This window comes from Macaca fascicularis, chromosome 12 (assembly GCF_037993035.2).
Source record: "Macaca fascicularis isolate 582-1 chromosome 12, T2T-MFA8v1.1".
Classification (NCBI taxonomy): domain Eukaryota; kingdom Metazoa; phylum Chordata; class Mammalia; order Primates; family Cercopithecidae; genus Macaca; species Macaca fascicularis.
In genome coordinates, this window is record NC_088386.1 from 46983536 (window position 1) to 47007116 (window position 23581).

The 23581-nt window shown below is 38.6% G+C and overlaps 1 protein-coding gene across 10 annotated transcripts in view; it reads left to right on the plus strand.

Annotated features, from left to right (window-relative positions):
• Window positions 1-23581, plus strand: part of RIF1 (replication timing regulatory factor 1) — a 69635-nt gene that overhangs the window by 19522 nt on the left and 26532 nt on the right. For 7 of the 10 annotated variants that reach the window (XR_012421103.1, XR_012421104.1, XM_065525482.2 and 4 more), the window contains 13 exons: window positions 3303-3454; window positions 5608-5725; window positions 7245-7421; window positions 7664-7774; window positions 9098-9160; window positions 10271-10371; window positions 12151-12237; window positions 13500-13570; window positions 13781-13961; window positions 15907-16014; window positions 17314-17463; window positions 18930-19029; window positions 22741-23005. Coding sequence is in view for 8 of the 10 variants with exons in the window: in XM_065525482.2 (XP_065381554.1) it covers window positions 3303-3454; window positions 5608-5725; window positions 7245-7421; window positions 7664-7774; window positions 9098-9160; window positions 10271-10371; window positions 12151-12237; window positions 13500-13570; window positions 13781-13961; window positions 15907-16014; window positions 17314-17463; window positions 18930-19029; window positions 22741-23005 (1684 nt within the window). In the remaining 2 variants the exon portion in view is untranslated. The remainder of the gene's footprint in view (window positions 1-3302; window positions 3455-5607; window positions 5726-7244; window positions 7422-7663; window positions 7775-9097; window positions 9161-10270; window positions 10372-12150; window positions 12238-13499; window positions 13571-13780; window positions 13962-15906; window positions 16015-17313; window positions 17464-18929; window positions 19030-22740; window positions 23006-23581) is intronic. The other 3 variants (XM_074009112.1, XM_065525483.2, XM_074009113.1) reach the window with 1 other exon arrangement.

Sequence of the window (23581 nt, forward strand, 5' to 3'; positions counted from 1 at the left end):
GTGAGCCACTGCACCCAGCCTATTTGTGACTTTCTTACGTGTTAGCTCTGAATTGAGTGCTTTATGTATATTTTATTTAATCATCACAATAGACCTGAGATGTAATTATTAGTCACTATTTTAGAGAGATTGAGTAATTTTCCAGAGGTCACATAACCAGTAGATGATAGGAAACAGTTGTGATTTCCATGGAATAAAAATATCAGTGATTGATGGCCTTATTTCTTTCAGGATTTCTAAAAGAGTACCTAATAGTGGTTGAATATTGATATTTGGAAGTCATTCTTTTTGATTTACTACTTTAACCTTACCTTCTTATTGTCCAGTGGAGTTTTATGATAATATATTCACAAGAAAGAATATTTAGCCCAAAACTGGGTTAGTATGAGTACTTAACTAGGTGGTAGTTAATCTTAGTTTTAATTAATACTGTGCGTTTACAAGAACTGCTAAGTAATGTTGACTTGTTATCCTATATTTTTCCTGCCAAAGACCATTATTTATCTCATTTTTTCCTCCTTTTAATATGTTTTGTATTGTGATTATTTGCATTAACTGTAATTACATTTTTTGTTGTTGAGACAGAGTCGGAGTCTCGCTCTGTCGCCTAGGCTGGAGTGCAGTGATGCAATCTCAGCTCACTGCAAGCTCTGCCTCCCGGGTTCAGGCCATTCTCCTGCCTCAGCCTCCCAGGTATCTGGGACTACAGGCGCCCGCCACCATGCCTGGCTAATTTTTTGTATTTTTAGTAGAGACGGGATTTCACGTGTTAGCCAGGATGGTCTTCATCTCCTTACCTTGTGATCCGCCTGCTTCAGTCTCCCAAAGTGCTGGGATTACAGGCAAGAGCCACTGCTCCTAGCCCTTTAATTACTTTTATTTAAAATACTGGTACATATATTTTGGGGGTATAGGTTTTTTTTTTTTTTCTTTTTTCTCTCTTAGGGTCTTATCCTGTCACCCAGGCTGGAGTGCAGTGGCATGATCATGGCTGACTGCAGCCTTGACCTCCTGGGCTCCAGTGATCCACCTCAGCCCCTGAGGTAGCTGGGACTACAGGCGTGTGCCACCATGTCTGGCTAGTTTTTGTATCTTTTGTAGAGGCGGGATTTGACCATGTTGCTCAGGCTACTCTCAAACTCCTGGACTCAAGTGATCTACCTACCTCAGCCTTCCAAAGTGTTAGGATTGCAGGTGTGAGCCACTGTGCTAGTCTACTATAATTTTAAATTGAAATTGTAGCTTATTTTTATGTTTATGAGCTGGCATGTATTTGGGTCTAACTGTAAACCCAGAAGTAATGTTTGGGACTACAATCTTTCGGAATTAAGTTAAAGCATAAAATAAGAGTAGTTTAAAGAGGGTAAGTTAAAAATAAGTTCAGAGCTAGGGAATCCACGACTAATACTGTGGATCCAGGAAGTCATCAAGGAATCAGATGACTGCTTTTGCTCTGCCATCTTCGATTTGTCTTAGTTGCAGACAGGAAGGAGGGAAGGTAGAACAGGAAAGACTTCTTCACAGCTGAGTCACCTATACCTAGAAATAACCTTCTAAGAATCTTATATACATATCCACTTAAATTTTACTGGGTAGAATGGCTCAATGGCCGACTAGAAAAAGTAGTCAAAAACTGGGCATCCATCACTGTCCTGTGTAAAATCAGATTTTGTAATTAAAGGAGATTGGTTTATTGCATGGTAATTAATCTCTGCTATTGTAGAGATATTATTATGGAGCTCTTCTCATAAATAGAATAGAGGCCAGGCGTGGTGGCTCACGCCTGTAATCCCAGCACTTTGAGAGGTGGGCGGATCACCTGAGTTCTCGAATTAGAGGGCAGCCTGACCAACATGGAGAAACCCCGTCTCTACTAAAAATACAAAATTGGCCGGACATGGTGGCACATGCCTGTAATCCCAGCTACTTGGGAGGCTGAGGCAGGAGAATCGCTTGAACCCTGGAGGAGGAGGCTGCAGTGAGCCGAGATGGCGCCATTGCACTCCAGGCTGGGCAACAAGAGCGAAACTCCGTCTCTGAATGAATGAATGAACGAACGAAAAGAATAGGGGCCCCCAAAAAGTAAGTGTCTTGGACTGGATAACTTGTTCATACAGTGATCTGCCTTTATTTTCTTATAGAACTTTTAATTGAAATAGCTAAATGGCAGAGTAGTTGTAACAGACATTGTTGAGTGACATTCTACCAAATACATGGCCTGAGTCCTTTCCAAGTCTGTTTGTTTGTTTGTTTGTTTATTCGGGACGGAGTCTCACTGTTGCCCAGCCTGGAGTGCAGTGTCACGATCTCAGCTTACTGCAACCTCTGCCTCCTGGGTTCAAGCGATTCTCCTGCCTTAGCCTCCTGAGTAGCTGGTATTACAGGCGCCCAATGCAACGCCCATCTAACCTTTGTGTAATTTTAGTAGAGACAGGATTTCACCATGTTGGCCAGGCTGGTTTCAAACTCCTGACCTCAAGTGACCTGCCCTCCTCATCCTCCCAAAGTGCTAGGGTTATAGGCGTGAGCCACCATGCCCAACCCTTTTAAGGTCTTTTCGACAAGTTATTTTAGCACAGATTATGTCTTAATTTTTCATATCCCCAGTCTTACTCATTTGGCATAAATGTTTTGTCTGAAGATTGGATTTAATTTCTATGCTGAATTTTAACAATATGATTATTGTTAAGATAGGGCAGTCCTGAATCTGAATCTATTTAGATTTCAAAAATGTATTCAATCAGTGGCCCCAGTAGTAATGATTTTTGATGAAATATATTAATAATTGATTTTTAAAATGATAGCCTTTTTTGACATAATGTAAACATGCTTCCGTTTCTTTGTCAAATGGGGATAATGAGAATGCTAAAGCAGCTAGGACAGTATTTCTCAAAGTTTTGGCATTTTATGCTGGATGATTTGTTTTTCAGGACTGTCCTGTGTGTTGAAGTTTAGTAGTGTCCCTAGTACTCTACCCATAAGATGTCAGTAGCATCCCCTCATTTGTAACCAACCTAAAGTATTTCCTGGTGGGAAATTGCCCCTGGCACACAGTATCTAATAAATACTACTTATTTGTTTTAAAATACATTTTTGCCTTATTTAGTGTCTTTGGTTCAGCGGTACTACAGTTTATGAAAATGCAAGTTTTGGGTAGAGCAAGGACATCCTGGGGATTTATTTTTTTAAAAAGTATTTTAAAATCTGTTCTCTTGCTGTGATAAAAGACTGTTGCATAGCTAATGTTGGAGTTAATCTTTAGCTTGGACGTCTCTTTACCTGTGTGCTTATTTTCTTTTAAGATATACTATGTAGTGCAAAAAGACTCAAGTTGTTAATGCAGCCTTTGAGTTCAATCCACGTGAGAACAGAAACTCTAGCATTAACAAAACTAGAAGTCTGGTGGTATTTACTGATGAGACTTGGACCTCATCTTCCTGCTAATTTTGAACAGGTAACATTACAAGTGTTGACTATAGCACTTTATGTTTTTGTTAATGTGTTCTTAAGTTCTTACCAATGTACTCTTTTAGTGTTATTTTTGCTATTTGTTAGCAGACTAGAACATATAAAAGATCTTCCACTTGACTGGCAGAGAACTTAAATTCATTTCCCACAGGGATATTGTTCAGTTGCTTGAAATGGAGCCTCTTTACCTGAAATGTTTTTATTTATTATTTATTTATTTATTTATTTTGAGACACAGTCTTGTTCTGTTGCCCAGGCTGGAGTGCAGTGGCACGATCTCGGCTCACTGCAATCTCCATCTCCTGGGTTCAAGTGATTCTCCTGCATCAGCCTCCCAAGTAGCTGGGACTACAGGCACACGACCACACCTGGCTGATTTTATGTATTTTAACTAGAGACAGGGTTTCACCATGGAGGCCAGGCTGGTCTCACACTCCTGGCCTCAAATGATCCGCCTGCCCCAGCCTCCCCAAGTGCTGGCTTACAGGCATGAGCCATCGCACCTGGCCCTGAAATGTTTTTAAATCAGCAAGTAATCAAATACTCATTCTTACTCTTCAAGCATTATGATTTTAAAAAGAGGCTTTTTTTCCCTAGAGGATTTGGAATATAATTGAGAAGAAAACCAGCATCAGTGAAATAGAAATCAGCCAGGCATGGTGGCTCACACCTGTAATCCTAGCACTTTGGGAGGCAGTGGCAGGTGGATTGCCTGAGCTCAGGAGTTCGAGACCAGCCTGGGCAACATGTTGAAACCCCATGTCTACTAAAATACAAAAAATTAGCTGGGTATGGTGGCACGTGCCTGAAGTCTCAGCTACTCGGGAGGCTGAGGAGAATTGCTTGAACCCAGGAGTTGGAGGTTGCAGTGATCTAAGATCACGCCACTGCACTCCAGCCCAGGCAATGGAGTGAGACTCCATCTCAAAAAAAAAAAAAAAAAAAGAGAGAGAGAGAGAAATCAAGTGCTACACTGGGTAGTTATTTTTTGTTCCTCTGTTTTCTAGGCTGCATAGTGATAACCAGTGATTTAATCCTATTTGTAGGTTCTTTTTAATTGTTACGCAGTGATTTTATGAATTCTTCAGGATTTGCATATCCTTACTAGTATTTAGACATAAAGTTTAATCTTACCTAAACCTTTTGGGTTTTTTGCAATTATTTCCATCCTTGGTTTTTGAATTTTTTTTTTGAGATGGAGTCTTGCTGGAGTGCAGTGACGCAATCTCGGCTCACTGCAAGCTCCACCTCCCGGGTTCACGCCATTCTCCTGCCTCAGCCTCCAGAGTAGCTGGGACTACAGGCACCCACCACCACACCCGGCTAATTCTTTGTATTTTTAGTAGAGACAGGGTTTTATTGTGTTAGCCAGGATGGTCTCGATCTCCTGACTTCGTGGTCCACGTGCCTCGGCCTCCCAAAATGCTGGGATTACAGGCGTGAGCCATGGCACTTGGCCTGGTTTTTGAATTTTTTTTACAGTTAAAAGGAGCAGCTCTGCTAACATCTTTCTCATTTCTTCACTTATTTTGGATTTTGGGGGTATATTTTACTTATGCATCTATAGTCCTTATGTTTTATGTAAATAGCTGCATAGCAGGGAATGCATTCTTGGAAAGGAGGACTTAAGCCATTTTTATTCAGTTCTTAATTTTTTAATATATTAAGAGTTTTAAATTTTATATAACATGAAGTAATTGAAGATGGGTATTGTCAATAATGTAATTTGGATCATAATGAATTTTCCAAATTCTACCGTTTTAAGGGTCCAATAGGCTAATTATTTGCATTTGTCCAATACATTAATTGGAATAATTTATTTGGTAACTACAGGTGACTGGTACTAGGATGATGTTCCAGAGTTTTAAAAAGTTTAAATTAGTCTATCAATAATGTATCCAATTCAGATGTTTATGTATATAAACAAATTGAGGTAACACACATTTAGGGCAAATACAATTGTAATAAAATGTTTATATTTTTTCCAAATTTCATTTTTTAGCCTGTTTGTGCATGGAAACAATCTGTAAAATGGAATATATTAAGGCTCCATTTAATGAAATTTATATTATGTGAGGCTTTTAGAAACTGTGACAGATATATAGTTTATAGATCGATGTTTTCTCTTTTACGCCATAGGTTTGTGTGCCTCTGATTCAAAGTACAATAAGCATTGATTCTAATGCCTCACCTCAAGGCAATTCGTGTCATGTAGCTACATCTCCAGGTTTAAATCCTATGACTCCTGTACACAAAGGTAAGAGGTAGATATTGTTGGTTTTTGCTTTTTTAATCAGGCTTTGTTGACCTAGAACCATAGTTTTGAAGTAGGAAATAAAACAAGCTTTGAGAGGTTTTACTCAGTGTTTTTCGTATGAAATGAAGCACTTCATAATTTTTAGATTCGTTACCAAAAAATCCATTATGTCTTCCTGTTTTTTTTTGTTTTGTTTTGTTTTTATGTTACTGAGTACTGTTGTAAGCACGTAGTTGTGGTTAGAAAAGACAGATGTATTTTCAGTACATTATATGAGGTACATTACAAAAAAAGCCTCAGAGCAATTAACATGGAAGTCTGTTGGTTTTAGAACCGGAATCTTAGCACTATTAAAAATAACACATTGGCTGGGCGAGGTGACTCATGCCTATAACCCTAGCACTTTGGGAGGCCGAGACCAGCAGATCACTTGAGGTCAGGCGTTTGAGACCAGCCTGGCCAACACGGTGAAACCCCGTCTCTACCAAAAATACAAAAATTAGCTGGGCATGGTGGTGGGCACCTGTAAGCCCTGGTACATGGGAGGCTGTGGCAGGAGAATCGCTTGAACCCTGGAAGGCGGAGGTTGCAATGAGCCGAGGTCATGCCACTGCACTCCAGTCTGGGCAACAGAGCGAGACTCAGTCTCAGAACAAAAACAACACTTCAGCCAGGTGCAGTGGCACGCACCTATAATCTCAGCACTTGGGAAGGCTGAGGCGGGAGGATCACTTGACGCCAGGAGTTTGATACTGCCTGTGCTACATAGTGAGACCCTGTCTCTACAAAAAATTAAAAAATTAGCAGAGCACAGTGACATCCATCCATCTATAGTTACGGCTACTTGGAATGCTGATGGGAGAATTGCTTGAGCCCAGGAGTTTGAGATTTTAGTGAACTATGATTATACCACTGCACTGCAGCCTTGGCAGTACAATGAGACTCTGTCTCAAAATCTTAGCAGTTATAGTGTCTCTTTATGTATATCATTGAAAGACAGTTATGTCATATGTATTATTTTATATTTGCCATCTGAGTCTTAAAAATTTCTGTTACTTGGCCGGGCGCGGTGGCTCAAGCCTGTAATCCCAGCACTTTGGGAGGCCGAGACGGGCAGATCACGAGGTCAGGAGATCGAGACCATCCTGGCTAACACAGTGAAACCCCGTCTCTACTAAAAATACAAAAACTTAGCCGGGCGAGGTGGCAGGCGCCTGTAGTCCCAGCTACTCGGGAGGCTGAGGCAGGAGAATGGCGTGAACCTGGGAGGCGGAGCTTGCAGTGAGCTGAGATCCGGCCACTGCACTCCAGCCTGGGTGACAGAGCGAGACTCCGTCTCAAAAAAAAAAAAAAAAAAATTTCTGTTACAGAATACCTGCATATTAATATTTCAAGGTATGGATTAATGCCTGAGACATTTAAACTCTGTTTAAAAGTTTCATTGAAATGAAATATATGCATTTGGGTAGCTAATATAAAATGAGCTTGTATGACTTACCCTTTCTTTTTTTTCTTAAAGGTGCTTCCTCCCCGTATGGAGCCCCGGGAACCCCCCGAATGAACCTGAGTTCGAATTTAGGTGGAATGGCCACAATCCCTTCCATTCAACTTTTGGGACTTGAAATGTTGCTTCATTTCTTGTTGGGTCCAGAAGCCTTGAGTTTTGCTAAGCAAAATAAACTTGTGCTGAGCTTAGGTATTTAAATATTTTAAGAATAGTTTTAATTACTAAAACAGTCCAGGACTTATTGCATTGGGGTGAGGAGAGGTGTTATTTTTTCACAGCCAAAATATTTTATAGTTGTGTATGAAATAAATATGAATCTTTTTTTTATAGAAAACACACCTACTTAATAGACGTTTTAAAGTTTTATAGTGAGAAATGTATTTCGTAAATCTGTTGTTTTACATAATTATCTTTTATTCTCCCCCTTTCAGAGCCACTGGAACATCCCTTAATCAGCAGCCCTTCTTTTTTTTCCAAACATGCAAATACACTTATCACTGCTGTTCATGATAGCTTTGTTGCAGTTGGAAAAGATGCCGCCGGTAAGAGAATTTGATTTATTATTTGCTCAAATGTGTGTTTAAAAAGAAAAAATAGGCCAGTCACAGTACCTCACACCTGTAATCCCAGCACTTTGGGAGGCCGAGGTGAGTGGATCACTTGAGCTCAGTTGTTTGAGACCAGCCTGGGCAACATGACAAAACCCTGTCTCTACAAAACACACAAAAACTAGGTGGGCGTGTTGGCAGATACCTGTAGGCCCAGCTGCTCGGGAGGCGGAGGCATGAGAATTGCTTGAGCCCAGGAGGTGGAGGTTGCAGTGAGCCAAGATTGTGCCACTGCACTCCAGCCTGGGTGATAGAGCAAGACTCAGTATTAAAAAATAAAAAATAAGATAAAATAGAAAATATTTATATGGTGCCACCTACTGGCCAGATTGTGCGAGAACTTTACATATATTCATTTAATTTTGGCAGTAACGTTCCATGTTAGTTCATTTTACAAGTGAGGAAATTGGGTAATACAGGAAATACATAAGTTGTGCAGAGTCGCTTGTAAGTGGTAATACTGTGTCAGGTTCTATGGCTTTAGTATCTGTACCTAAACTCCTGTGTTATATGGCCTATCAAATAATGAGGAAAGGAAATTTCAAAAATTGTTTGCTGTTGGAACTGGTTGGAAAAAGAATCACAATGAATCACATAATTTTTTTTCTGTTGGTTGTTAGATATCTTTCTGAATCTCTGTGAACAATCTTTGCCTCAAAAGTAGTGGGCATTCAGTTCAGAAAAGAAAGAAAATAAAAAAAGATAAAGCAGTTACCCTTAGTTATACAATTCAGTGTTAACATGTTATAGTTGTTTTAAGGAACACATTTATGGCTGGACATGGTAGCTCATGCCTGTAACCCTAGCACTTTGGGAGGCTAAGGTGGGAGGTTCGCTTGAGTCAGACCAGCCTGGGAAATGTAGTGAGAATGCTGTCTTTACAAAAAATAATAATAATAATAGTAATAATTAGATGGGGGTAGTGGCGTGTACCTACAGTCCTAGCTACTTGGGAGACTGATGTGGGAAGACTGCTTGAGCCCAGGTTGTTGAGATGACAGTGAGCTATGATTGTGCCGCTGTACTCCAGCCTGGACAGAGCGAGACCCTATCTCAAAAAATAAACATATTTAGTTTCTACAAACAAAAACGAAGTGATAGTGTTTTATAAACTTACTACAGGGCTGAATATCGTGAGGAAAATTAAATATTGTTCAATTTATTTCTTTAGTGTAAGGAAGTAAAGGGAGAGTGTTAGTCATAGTACATAGTCATATGTACTTTATTTAAAATACTCAAGTTTATTTTGTTTGACAGATGTGGTTGTCAGTGCTATCTGGAAGGAGCTAATTAGCTTGGTGAAGTCAGTTACTGAATCAGGTAAGCACTATTAACACTGATCAAATGATTTTTTTTTTTGAAACAGGTGGTGATCAGATGATTTTTATAGCATCCAGTGAATTATTTGGCAGTATATAAAATGTATTTTAAAAGTATTTCTTGTATTACCATAGCTTCCAGGCTTTAATTTATAGTTAATGCTTGAACAACACTGGGGTTAGATGTGCTGACCCACCATATGGTTGAAAGTCTACATATAACTTTTGACTCCCCGAGAACTTAACTACTGATAACCTATTATTGGTTGGAAGCCTTGCTGATAACATAAATAGCTGATGAACACATATTTATATGTTATGTGCATTATATGCTGTGTTCTGTGTTCATTAGCAATATAGTAAATTAGAGAAAAGAATATTAGGAAAATCATAAGAGAAGACACAGTCATTAAGTGGAACCAGGTTATATCCTTGTCTTTACGTTGAGTACACTAAGGAGGGAAGAGGAGGGGTGGAACTTGCTGTTTCCGGGATGGAAGAAAATCTGAATATGAGTGGACTCATGCCGTCCAAACCCTTGTTGTTCAAGGGTCAACTGTACTTACTATTGTTGATTTAGAAAAAAACAAATTTTTACAGCTTTCTGTATAGTCATCTCTAAAATTACATGCTTAGAAATACACCCTTCTAGCCGGGTGCGGTGGCTTATGCCCGTAATCCCAACACTTTGGGAGGTCAAGGTGGGTAGATCACCTGAGGTCAGGAGTTTGAGACCATTCTGACCAACATGGAGAAACCTCGCCTCTACTAAAAATATGAAATTAGCCAGGCATGGTGGTGCATGCCTGTAATCCCCAGCTACTTAGGAGGCTGAGGCAGGAGAATCGCTTGAATCCGGGAGGCGGAGATGGCGCCATTGCACTCCAGCCTGGGTAACAAGAGTGAAACTCCTTCAAGAAAAAAAGGAAATACACCGTTCTCGACCGGGCGTGGTGACTCACGCCTGTAATCCCAACACTTTGGGAAATTGAGATGGGTGGAGTTTGGCACAACATTGTGCCCCTGTACCCCAGCTTGGGTGACAGAGCAAGACAGCTCAAAAAAAAACCAAAACAAAAAAAACTACACCCTCCTTTTTGCTTTTTGATAGGTAACAAAAAAGAGAAACCAGGTTCTGAAGTTTTGACTCTCTTATTAAAGTCTTTGGAAAGCATAGTAAAGTCTGAAGTATTTCCTGTATCAAAAACGCTGGTAAGTATAATACCCATATGTTGGACTTTAAAAACCATTTTCTGAAGTTAAATTTTATATCGAAGATAGTTTGGGAAGACATTTTTTATATCAAGCATTCATCAGCGGTTTAGTCCTGTTGCAGTAGGTGCCATTCTATTAACTACAGAGTCATTCGAACCCTTTTTAATAAAGTGACTATAACAACAGCCACAAAAGTCTCAATGTGATAAGAAAAAAATACCTGCCGTACAGAGAAAAACTAGGGTAAAGGACAGGAAACTTGAACTGAAGAAACTCAGATGTCCTTTAATTTTACGACAAGATTGCTGAAAACCACTAATAGTTAGCTGGTACTTTGTTCTAAATTTACTGTTTTTAACCAAGAGAATGACTTTGATATTAAAACACTTTTTTTTTTAACCCATGTAGTACAGGAAGAAAAGTGAATTGGATATGATTTTGATGATATGAGCATCTCAGAATAAGCTCTGATGGAACAAACAATACCCTAAAATTCTGATTTTGTTTCCTTTATGTACTTTGACAGTTACTTGTTCTGTGGCAGTATAGCATAGTGGTTAGTCGCAAGGGCTCTGGAGCAGACTAGGTTGAATACCAGCCTAACTATTTATTAGCTGGGTAAATTTGTGCAATTTATCTATTCCCTTGGCTTTGCCTAACCCCGTATGTAAAGAGGGAATGTAGCAGTAGTTAAAGACTAAATGAGTTGATCATGCAAAGTACTATGGGCCAGGAACAAACTAATACTGTCTATTATTATTAATCTGTTTCAGATGACAGTATGTCATCTGAAACAGTGTGTTTTCACTGACGTAACTCTTTTATAACATTTAAGTTATGTAGTGAGTGTTCATAACAGTATATTACCGCTGGGCATGGTGGCTCACACCTGTAATCCCAGCACTTTGGGAGGTCAAGTTGGGCAAACTGCAAAAATTAGCCAGGCGTGGTGACATGCCTGTAGTCCCAGCTCTTCTGGAAGCAGAGGTGGGAGAATCACTTGAGCCCACGAGTTTGAGGCTGCAGTGAGCCAAGATCGTGCCTCTGCAATCCAGCGTGGAGAACAGTGAGACCTTGTCTCAAAAAAGAAAAAAACTAGTGTGGTAGTATTTTTGGAGAGCAATTTTTGGTAGGCTCAGTCAGTTTGATTTAGCAATCTTGGACCCAACTATTAGTTAGCAGTGTTTGAATATTTGTTTTGGGTACCAGTATAATTAATTGCAGAATTTCTATTAGTAGTATAAAAAAATATAGAAATAGTCTCGAGGTCCCTTAATAGAAAAATGGTTGACTAAATAATGGGCACTCATATAGCAGTATTTTTCTATATTGATGCAAAAACTCTGTAACAAGGTAAAATGAAGGTTAGTTGCAGAGCTTAATATCATTAGTGATTTACATTGTAATGGCTTTAATAGTTTAAAGGAATGTGTGTATATAACCGACTGCCCAAGAAGTTGTGTGTTTTTCTGTGTACTTACATATACAGAAATTTAGAAGGTCTAGGAAAATAGACTCTGAACTGAAAGTATTGATTATCCCTGGAGATTAAAGACTTTACCTGCTTTTTATATTTCTGTGTTTGAACTTTTAAAACGGATGCAGATATATTCATGTTAGCGAATGAATGTATTTGATCTTTTTAAACTAATGAGATTATATTTACGTTAATGAATGAACATTACTTGTAATTGTTAGAGATATAGTTAACACTTAGATTTTTATTAGATAATATTTTTATGGCTAATTTACTGTAAAACCTTTTATCTCTCATAGGTCCTCATGGAAATTACAATTAAAGGACTTCCTCAGAAAGTATTAGGTTCACCAGCATATCAGGTTGCTAATATGGATATTCTTAATGCAAGTATCTTAAATGTAATATGATGAAGATTGGCGAGAAACATTTATACTTCCTTTTTTTATTTTTTATTTATTTTTTATTTATTTATTTATTTATTTATTTATTTATTTTTGAGACAGAGTTTCACTCTTGTTGCCCAGGCTGTAGTGCAATGGCACCATCTCCGCTCACTGCAACCTCCGCCTCCCAGGTTCAAACTATTCGCCTGCCTCAACCTCCCGAGTAGCTGGTATTACAGGCACGTGCCACCACGCCTGGCTAATTTTGTATTTTTAGTAGAGACGGGGTTTCTCCATGTTGGTCAGGCTGGTCTTGAACTCCTAACCTCAGGTGATTCCCCCGCCTTGCTCTTACAAATGCTGGGATTACAGGTGTGAGCCACTGCACCCAGCCATATTTCCCTTTTTTTTTTTTTTTTTAAAAATGGATAACCTTATGTAAAATTCTGAGAGTATTGGATTTGAAGTATATTGACCAAGTTAAAGGAAAAACTGATAGTTAATGTAAAGAATTAAATATGCTGCTATGTGAATGAAGAAACTATTTTCCTGGATTAAATAAATGGCTCCAAAAGGAAAGTTTCCTATTTGTTTATATACGATAATAGTGTTGGTTACTGCCACAAATATTGGAAGCTAATGTAAAATGCACTTAATATTTCTAGGATGTAGGCATTGGGATTCCAGTAAATTTTAGATTGATGTTCTTTTTATATCTGAATCTCATCATTCTTTGATTTTCTGTGTAGAGGAAACAGCTATGATTAGACTTGAAGAGTTTGATTTTTTTTTTTTTTTTTTTTTGAGATGGAGTCAGGCTGTTGCCCAGTCTGGAGTGCAGTGGCGTGATCTCGGCTCACTGCAACCTCCACCTCCCGGGCTCATGCCATTCTCCTGCCTCAGCCTCCCAAGTAGCTGGGACTACAGGTGCGTGCCACCCTGCCTGGCTAATTTTTTGTATTTTTAGTAGAGACGGGGTTTCACCGTGTTAGCCAGGATGGTCTCGATCTCCTGACCTCGTGATCCACCGGCTTCAGCCTCCCAAAGTGCTGGGTTTACAGGCGTGAGCCACCATGCCTGGCCAAGAGCTTGATTTTTGTGTGTAATGGAAATAATTTTATTAACATGGTTGTCATACCTTAAGTAATGCCAAAAGTTAAATTTGTCATGCTAAAACAATTTTATTTCTTAAATAACCGATTATAAAAAACAAGTATTCTATTCTTTGTAACTGAGAATATTGGCTTCATTTTCTCCTTCAGGGAACTCCAGCTTTGTTCTTAATTCAATTAATTTTCAACAATCTCTTGGAATGTGGTGTATCAGATGAAAGGTAAGTTTGTACTTTAACTTGAAACTTTGTCTTGGAAAGGTTATATAATGAATGAGATTATTTATGTACTATTTCCTAAGTTTCTTTAAGACTTTTTTTTAAAAAAAGACAATTCATTAACTTTTTGTCAGTTATTTTAGAATTTTGTTAACATTAAATTAATATATTCCTGCCAGAAAGTTGATGCATTGTTTATAATTTTTTCTTCAGGTTCTTTCTCAGTTTGGAATCACTTGTAGGCTGTGTTCTTTCTGGTCCAACTTCACCACTAGCTTTCAGTGACTCAGTTTTAAATGTTATCAATCAAAATGCAAAGCAGTTGGAAAATAAGGAGCATCTCTGGAAAATGTGGAGTGTTATAGTTACCCCATTAACTGAATTGATTAATCAGGTATGAAATAAATCTACATATTTTAGATAATATACCTTTTTTATTTGTGCAATTGGGGAAATGAATAGTAAGTGAATTTGAATAAAAGATCATAAATATTTTTTCTGGTGGAATTTGCAAAGTTTGTATTTTTTATTTTATTGCATTTCTGCCTCACTGGTAAAGAAACTTTAACTTAATGGGGACTAATCAGCTTCATTTTCTTTAGTAGTGATTATAAACCTAGAAGGCTCACATAGATGTAAAATCTTGTATCTTGGGTTCTTTCAGTAGTTTTATTAACGGAATAACAGTGGTTATCTTGACTAGGCTGTATATTCCCCCAGTTAAGCCACGTTGGTGATTACCTCAAAGCCATATAGTATTTCCTTAAGTCAGGAATCTATTGAGAGTTGAATAATCTGTGTATTTAAATACTTAAATCCTTACGTTTACGTATTTAACCGAACTGGGAATAGTGACAGGCTGTGCAGCACGTTCTGTTTATGATTTGTCAGCCTCTTTGTCAATCATTAAGTGGGAATATGCGTTCTCTGGGCTAATAGTGCTGTAACTCAAAAATGAAATAACTTGAAGGAATTTTGTTGTTGTTGTTGTTGAGTCGGAATCTCACTCTGTCACCCAGGCTAGAGTGCAGTGGCACGATCTTGGCTCACTGCAACCTCTGCCTCGTGGGTTGAAGCGATTATCCTGTTTCAGCATCCCGAGTAGCTGGGACTACAGGTGCGCGCCACCACGCCCAGTTAATTTTCATATTTTTAGTCGAGATGGAGTTTCCCTGTATCGGTCAGGCTGATCTCAAACTCCTGACCTCAGCCTCAGCCTTCCAAAGTGCTGGGATTACAGGCGTGAGCCACCGTGCCCAGCTTCTTATATTATAGTTACCTAGCCCTTATTTTGGCTACTCAAACCAGCACACTATTCTTCTGGAAGAAAAGTCATTTACATTCTTTTTGGTTTTTGTTTGTTTGTTTGTTTTTGTTTTGTGATGAAGTCTCGGTCACCCAGGCTGGAGTGCAGTGGCACGATCTCAGCTCACTGTGAGCTCCGCCTCCTGGGGTTCACGCCATTCTACCTCCTGCCTCAGCCTCCTGAGTAGCTGGGATTACAGGCGCCTGCCACTATGCCCGGCTAATTTTTTTCTTTTTTCTTTTTTTTTTTTTTTTGAATTTTTGATTTCGCCATGTTCACCAGGATGGTTTTGATCTCCTGACCTCGTGATCCTCCCGCCTCAGCCTCCCAAAGTGCTGGGATTACAGGCATGAGCCACCGCGCCTGGCCTACGTTCTTAAATAGCTTCCCACTGTTAGAACGATCACAGAGGCCCTTTTTATTGTATTAGTTTTTGCTGGAATGCTGTATATGTATAATAGAAGACTTTGGAGTTGGCTCTGGGAATCTTTTTTAGAACGTATAGTGCATAATTTCCCCAGGTTGCTATTAACAGATTACAGCCACTTGATGACTTAAAACAACAGGGATTTATTCTCCCTTAGTTCTAGAGACCAGCTATCCAAAATCAAGGAGTTGGTAGGATTGGTTTCTCCTGGAGCTCCGAGGCAGAATCTCTTCATGCCTCTCAGCTTCTGCTGGTTGCTGGCAATCCTTGACCTTCCTTGAGTTGTAGCTGCATCACTTGACTATGCCTCCATCTTCCTGTGGTATTGTTCTCTGTGCCTATCCAAATTTTCCTCTTCCAGAAAAGACTCTGTTCATTGGATTGGGGCTGACCCTAATCCAGTAGGACTCCTTCTGAACATCTGCAAAGACTTCATTTCCAAGTAAGACTACATTCATAGGTTCCAGGGGTTAGGAGTTAAACATATTTTGAATCTCATCATTGAGGGACACAGTTTTGCCCACTTCTTATAAATAAGTTATGTTACTACTTAGGATTACAATTAAGATGGTAATTTGTCTAACTTCATTATTTTTCTTGTTTTAGACCAATGAAGTAAATCAAGGTGATGCCTTAGAACACAATTTTAGTGCCATCTATGGTGCATTGACTTTACCAGTAAACCATATTTTTTCAGAACAGAGATTTCCAGTGGTAAGGCATTGTAAAGTATTGATTTCTAAGGGATTTTTACTTTTCTGAAAATATTACTTCATCCTTTATAATCAGCTTCCACAATGATTTCTTTTTCTTTTTTCTTTTTTTTTTTTTTTGAGACACAGTCTCGCACTGTCATCCAGGCTTGGAGTACAGTGGTGCAATCTCAGCTTACTGCAACCTCTGCCTCCTGGGTTCAAGCAATTCTCCTGTCTCAGCCTCCCAAGTAGCTGGGCCTGCAGGACCATACCACCGTGCCCAGCTAATTTTTGTATTTTTAGTAGAAATGGAGTTTCACCATATTGGTCAGGCTTGTCTTGAACTCCTGACCTCAAGTGGTCCACCTGCCTTGGCCTCCCAAACTGCTGGGATTACAGGCATGAGCTACTGTGCCTAGCCCACAATAATTTCTTTTTTTTTTTTTTTTTTTTTTTTGAGACGGAGTCTCGCTCTGTCACCCAGGCTGGAGTGCAGTGGCCGGATCTCAGCTCACTGCAAGCTCCACCTCCCGGGTTCACGCCATTCTCCTGCCTCAGCCTCCCGAGTAGCTGGGACTACAGGCGCCCGCCACCTCGCCTGGCTAGTTTTTTGTATTTTTTTAGTAGAGACGGGGTTTCACCGTGTTAGCCAGGATGGTCTCGATCTCCCGACCTCGTGATCCGCCCGTCTCGGCCTCCCAAAGTGCTGGGATTACAGGCTTGAGCCACCGCGCCCGGCCAATAATTTCTAAAATAAGACTTGTTTATGACTTTATTATTAGCTTAGGAGAATGATGAAGGACGAGACAAGTTCTTTTGGATCTTTGATAAGTTTTGGTATCATGGCCTTATTTCCTCTCTTCAGTTAGATCTCTGGGGTGTGGGGGAAAGGTTATGACTTTGTGTTAGTCTGTTTTTTATTTTGAGACAGAGTTTCGCTCTTGTTGCCCAGGCTGGAGTATAGTGGTTCAATCTTGGCTCCCTGCAACCTCCACCTCCCGGGTTCAAGCAGTTCTCCTACCTCAGCCTCCTGAGTAGCTGGGATTACAGGCGTCTGCCACTTTGTCTGGCTAATGTTTTGTATTTTTAGTAGAGACGGGATTTCGCCATGTTGGCCTCGAACTCCTGACCTCAGGTGATCCACCTGCCTCGGCCTCCCGAAGTGCTGGGATTACAGGCGTGAGCCACTGCGCCTGGCCGTTAGTCTCTTTTGTGACACATTAAATGTTGCAGTGTTTTTAAAAGATGTATTGATTCCAGAAACTATTTGATACATAGGTATATATTAACAGAACTTCTTTTTTATTGTTATTGGTAGGCCACCATGAAGACTTTACTTAGAACTTGGTCAGAATTATATAGAGCATTTGCTCGTTGTGCTGCTTTGGTGGCAACAGCAGAAGAGAACTTGTGCTGTGAGGAACTTTCTTCCAAGATAATGTCCAGTTTGGAAGATGAAGGCTTTTCTGTGAGTTTGTCCTGATGCTACCTTTTTTTGTTTGTTTTTAAAGGATTCTTTTCAAGTAAATGGAGATAACATTTGTGAGCTATCACTTATTACTGCTTCTATTTATATGTGACAAAGTTGATGTTGAAAACAAGTATGCTTTGTGTAACAGTTTTGTGTCTTTGGGCTCTAAGGTTCATGTTTTGGGATCATTAACAGTGAACATCTTTTACTATACGTGTATCTGCTTGTGCTTGTGTTTTCCTAGATTAACAGTTCAAGGGCCTTGCTGTCCTGAACCTCACTTTCTCATATGTATCTGTTAGATGTTTAAATTCAATCCCTTTGAAAGTTTGTAGTCTTAGAAAATATAAGTCTCTTTTCTCTTTCCTTCCCTCCTCATGGAAAGGACAGCTGTTGGGAACAGATTGATATGTGTCATTCCAGAATAGACCTCTTTCTATTTACACATGTCATTTGTATATTGATACTTGCATATGCATATGAATACGGTATTCTTGGCAAGGAAATCCTTATTGCGAAGTAATTATGTAACTTTTCGTAAAACACTGTCTTGGCTCCATTTCAAGTCAATCCATATAGCTCTATTATTTCTTTCAACTGCTGTCTAGTATTCTGTAGTATGATTGTACCATTACTTGGAATTCTATTATTTTTTAAATTTTTTATTATTTTTTGAGATGGAGTTTCACTCTGTCACCCAGGCTTTATTATTTTTTGAGATGGAGTCTCACTCTGTCACCGAGTAGCTGGGATTACAGGTGTGCACCACCACGCCCAGCTGATTTTTGTATTTTTAGTAAAGATGGAGTTTCGCCATGTTGGCCAGGCTGGTCTCAAGCTCTTGACCTGAGGTGATCCACCTTGGCCTCCCAAAGGGCTAGGATTACAGGCGTGAGCCATTGCACCTGGCCTGGAATTCTGCTATTTTAAGGACATTTTGGTTGTTTCAATTATTTATTACTGTGTATAATCCTGGTAATGGCCTTCACACAGAAACCATTGTTTTTCCATGCAGATTATTGAAATGATATTTGTTGTGTGTGTTTTCTCTACATCTTATATCTAACACATAATTTAATGAGGAATAAAGGAAAGTAAAAATAACAGTTCTTTTTTTCTTTTTCCCCTTGAGACAGAGTCTCACAGTGATTGTTGGGTATAGTAACTACACACCTATAGCATGTTTGTAGCTTAGGAACAACAGACTATATAGGTGTGTAGTAGGCTGTATCATCTAGGTTTGTGTGAGTACCCTGTGTTCCCACAAGATGAAATTGCCTAATGACCCATTTTTCAGAATGGATCTCTGTTAAGCCATGAGTGGCTGCACTAAATGTACTGTAAGCTGTGGCATATGTTACATAGAATATATGGGAGTAACAGTCATTTTTTCATGTTGCTTACTCTTGTTGAATACTGTCCCAGTACTTGAATATGTCTAACAGTGATATTCTCTTCTCTAGAATTTGTTGCTCGTGGATAGAATTATTCATATTATTACTGTAATGGTTGATTGTATTGACTTCTCACCATATAATATTAAATATCAGCCCAAAGTTAAATGTAAGTATGTATTTTTTAACCTTTGTTTATCCAGTATTTTATAAGCACTACTGAACTTTGCCAGGGGAAGTCCTAATACCTTTGCCACCTCATTTTAGTAACTTTTGATCATGTTTAACCATGTTAGTTACTATGCTGGGAGCTTTCGTACATGTACTCTCTTTTTTGTTTTTAATTTTCAGATGCTGTGTATCATTCTCTTATCTCTATCACACACAAAATGTCTTTACTCCTTTTTACAACACAGAAAGATAAATACTATTCTAATTAGAGATTGCCTAATGGTACAAATGGTTTTACTCATTCCATCTGGTATGAAGGATTATCTGGACAAGAAACTTAGACATAACTTAAAATGTTTTTATTTGCAAGCCTTATTTAAAGTAATCATTGAATTGACATTATAATTTTAAAGAAAACAATGGGATCAGTTAATTGGTTATTTTTTTCCAGAAATGTTACAAAAATTTAACTCATTGTTTACCTGAAAAATGGTAAATGATTAAAATTGGACAATTGGGATCATAACAAGTTTTGTGTGATTTTTTAAAAACCATATGCCTTGGTTAGTTTTAAGTTATTTTGTAGCAAATAGTTTTTAAAATCTGCTAATTGATTGAATGAAGTCAAATATATCCACCTGCATTTATATGTTCATACCATATAGGTAGTGATAATCTGTCATTAATGAAAAATGTTAGTTGATGTTGAGATATATTAGATATATTATTTCTTATTGTTTAAAGATTAGGAACATAAAATTATCTACCAATAAGATCTGCCATTGATGAGTTTTCTAAAACATTCTTAGAATCTTTTTTGGTTTTTGAATTTTACTAAGTAGCAGTATGGAGTAACATTTTAAGCTCCTGAAGTATATTATAGGTCAGAGCATCCCGGCCTGAGTCCCGTAGAAATATAGGTTATAGATGTTCTTGACATACTGATCTTAGCGCTCCTCTTGGGCTGACCAGGACCTAATCTGATTACCTCAGTGTGTCAAAAATAGGCTTATCTCTGAAAACCATAAGTATACCAAGATTGTATAACAGATAATGTCAGAAATTATAAGCCACCAAAGTTTCATAGAGACATAATTTTACCTATGTTGGTACTTCTGAAATTAGATTTAACTGAATATCCAATTCAGGAACTATAAGGCCACAGTTACAAATGTCTTTTCCACTCCATGTCCATGCAAAACAGAGCCAGAGTTCCTCTTGCTGTAAAATTCGGGTAATGGGGAGATTTTTAAAAGGAGTTGAGAAGAGGAAACAATATTAAGACTAACCGAAAGCAAATTGTTATTATCAGGATCGCCTTGGGATTTTTTTGGTGACTTACACTGTGATGATTTCAAATTTAGAGAAATATTGCAAGAGTTTACGTGGAAACTTCGTATTCATTTACTCAGGTTCCTCAGTTAACGGTTGATTGCATTTATCTGCTCCCCCCTTCCCCAGAATATACATTTTATTCTTCCCCCCCCGCAAACCGTTTGAAGGTATAGTTTTAGGCAAGTTGACAACCTGTAACAGTTCCTCAGTCTTGTCTTTTTGTGTCCTTCAAAAAGCAACTTTAGGCTGGGTGCAGTGGCTTATGCCTGTCATCCCAGCATTTTGAGAGGCCAAGGTGGGTGGATCACCTGAGGTCAGGAGTTCTAGACCAGCCTGGTCAACAGGGTGACAACCTGTCTCTACTAAAAATACAAAAATGAGTGAGGCATGGTGCGCACCTGTAGTCTCAGCTACTTGGGAGTCTGAGGCAGGAGAATCTCCTGAACCCAGGAAGCAGAGGTTGCAGTGAATTGAGATCATGCCACTGCACTCCAGCCTAGGCAACAGAGCTACACTCCATCTCAAAAAAAAAAGCAATTTTACTTTCTTAGAGTCTTTCAATCTGGGATTATCATATTTCTTTAAGATTAGATTCAGGGTCCATTCATTTCTTTACCGGAGTGCCACAGAAATAATGCTGTAGTTCTTTTTCAATTCATTATTTTCCCATTACTGGTGATGTTAACACTTGCTGTTTGTTTGAGGATGGCATCTGCCAGGTTTTCCACTGCAAGGTTAATTACTACTAACTGTGGCACAATTACTTGTTTCTCTAGATACACTTTCATTTACCGTCTAATATAACATGGATTATGCTATTTATTCCTCTTTCTGTATTTGTCTCTACTGTCTCTAATAGTGAGAAACCTGGTTTTTGTTACCCTCAATGTATTTACAACTTGATCATTCACTTGTATGTAACCAGTCTCCTGACATATGGCTGTCACCTCACCTCAACATTCTGTCGGGATATCTGGATATAGTTTTTCAATGTACATTAATGTCTGAGAAATTGATTCCAAGGAGAAAGATCAACTTCCTTTTAGTAGCAACATTTGTTTTTCATGTTACCATATGAGATTAATTTTAATTTAGAAGCATTCATTTTCTGTTAAATTTGAGATCTCGTTCCTTAAAAGAACGGTTTGAGAGAAACAAGTAATTTTGGAATGGGTATATTTTTTGGGCAAGAGCTATGTGGGTTTATTCTTCTAGGTAGATGTTTACAGAGGGATTAAAGATACAAAAGAAAGACAGTACTTTTAGACGGGTGGATCACGAGGTCAGGAGATCGAGACCATCCTGGCTAACACGGTGAAACCCCGTCTCTACTAAAAAATACAAAAAAACTAGCCGGGCGAGGTGGCGGGTGAGGCTGAGGCAGGAGAATGGCGTAAACCTGGGAGGCGGAGCTTACAGTGAGCCGAGATCCTGCCACTGCACTCCAGCCTGGGTGACAGAGCGAGACTCCGTCTCAAAAAAAAAAAAAAAAAAGACAGTACTTTTAGGACAAATATTTTTCTTTAAATCTAGGAAACAGGCAGTAGACTTACTGCATTCTTTCTCAGCTTTGCATCTCTGACTTGTTCAATGTTATTTGTAGGGATCAATGTACTATAGATGAGCAAGGAAATGGTTCGTCATTCATGGTGGAAATTTTTTGTTTTTAAAACTAACTTTTAAAATTTAAATTTGGAACCTATCTTACGTAATTTAGTACTTTCTTGCATATTAGTTGTTGAAATTTTATGAAATGTAAAATAAAAGTTTGAGATGCATTTTATAATTCCTAAGAAAAAATGGACTTGTTTTTCTGAAATTCATATTCATGATCCACCAACTAGTTTTCGTCTCCCATTCTCATTTGTAAAGATAATGTTCTAGTGATACTTATCCATTAATGGTACATTATGTTATGATTGGTTTGGGGTGTTAGTCAACAAACGGACATGTATTTGATGTATCTAACTTTGTTTGTTTGTTTTTGTTTTTGAGATGGAGTCTCGCTCTGTCGCCCATGCTGGAGTGCAGTAGCGCGATCTCAGCTCACTGTAAGCTCCGCCTCCCGGGTTCATGCCATTCTCCTGCCTCAGCCTCCCAAGTAGCTGGGACTGTAGGCGCCCGCCACCATGCCCGGCTAATTTTTTTTGTATTTTTAGTAGAGATGGGGTTTCACCGTGTTAGCTAGGATGGTCTCTATCTCCTGACCTTGTGATCCACCCGCCTCAGCCTCCCAAAGTGCTAGGATTACAGGCGTGAAGCCACCGTGCCCAGCTGATGTATCTAACATTTAAATGTGAGCTATACATTGTAAAAGTGGACAGTGACCCTATTTTCAGTTTACTTGAGTTTTTAATTCAATTTTTGTTTTTAGCACCACAGAGACCTTCAGATTGGTCCAAAAAGAAGAATGAGCCCCTAGGGAAATTGACTTCTTTATTTAAACTTATTGTGAAAGTGATCTATTCTTTCCACACTCTGAGCTTCAAGGAAGCACATTCCGATACCCTCTTCACTATTGGCAACTCAATCACCAGCATTATTTCCAGTGTACTTGTACATATTTCTTTGCCTTCTATGATCCGAAAAATATTTGCAACTTTAACAAGACCTCTCGCATTATTTTATGAAAACTCAAAGTAAGTATTTTGGGCTAAGTAGCTTTGAATTAAATGTATACAATTTAAATATAGGTCGCAACTTTTACTTTTTAATCAGCTGTGTTGTAGATGGTAGTCTTGACAATTTTGTGGAGAGGGTAATAAACTATACTTTTGTTAAAAAGAGAGTTCAAGTAGTATAGAAATATGAAAGAGAAATTGGAAGTCTTTCTGTTTTGCCTGTTACTTTCCTTTCCCTTTCCTTTTCAATGCTTATCTTTTCAGAATTGTTTATGTAAACAAGCATACCTATTAAATGCATGATAGATAGGAAAGCCTACTTGACATGCTGTTTTGCAGTTAATTATATGGTATGCACTTAATACAGTTGGCTGTTTGTATCCATGGGTTCTGCATTCATGGATTCAACCAACCCTGGATCGAAAATATTTGGAAAAATTAAAAAGAAAAATAATGCAAATAAATACAGTATGACAATTATTTACATTGTATTAGGTATTATAAGGAATCTAGAGATGATTTAAAACCTGGGAGGATGTGTTTAGGTTACATGCAAATACAACTTGTTTTATATTAGGGTGTTGAGCATCCATG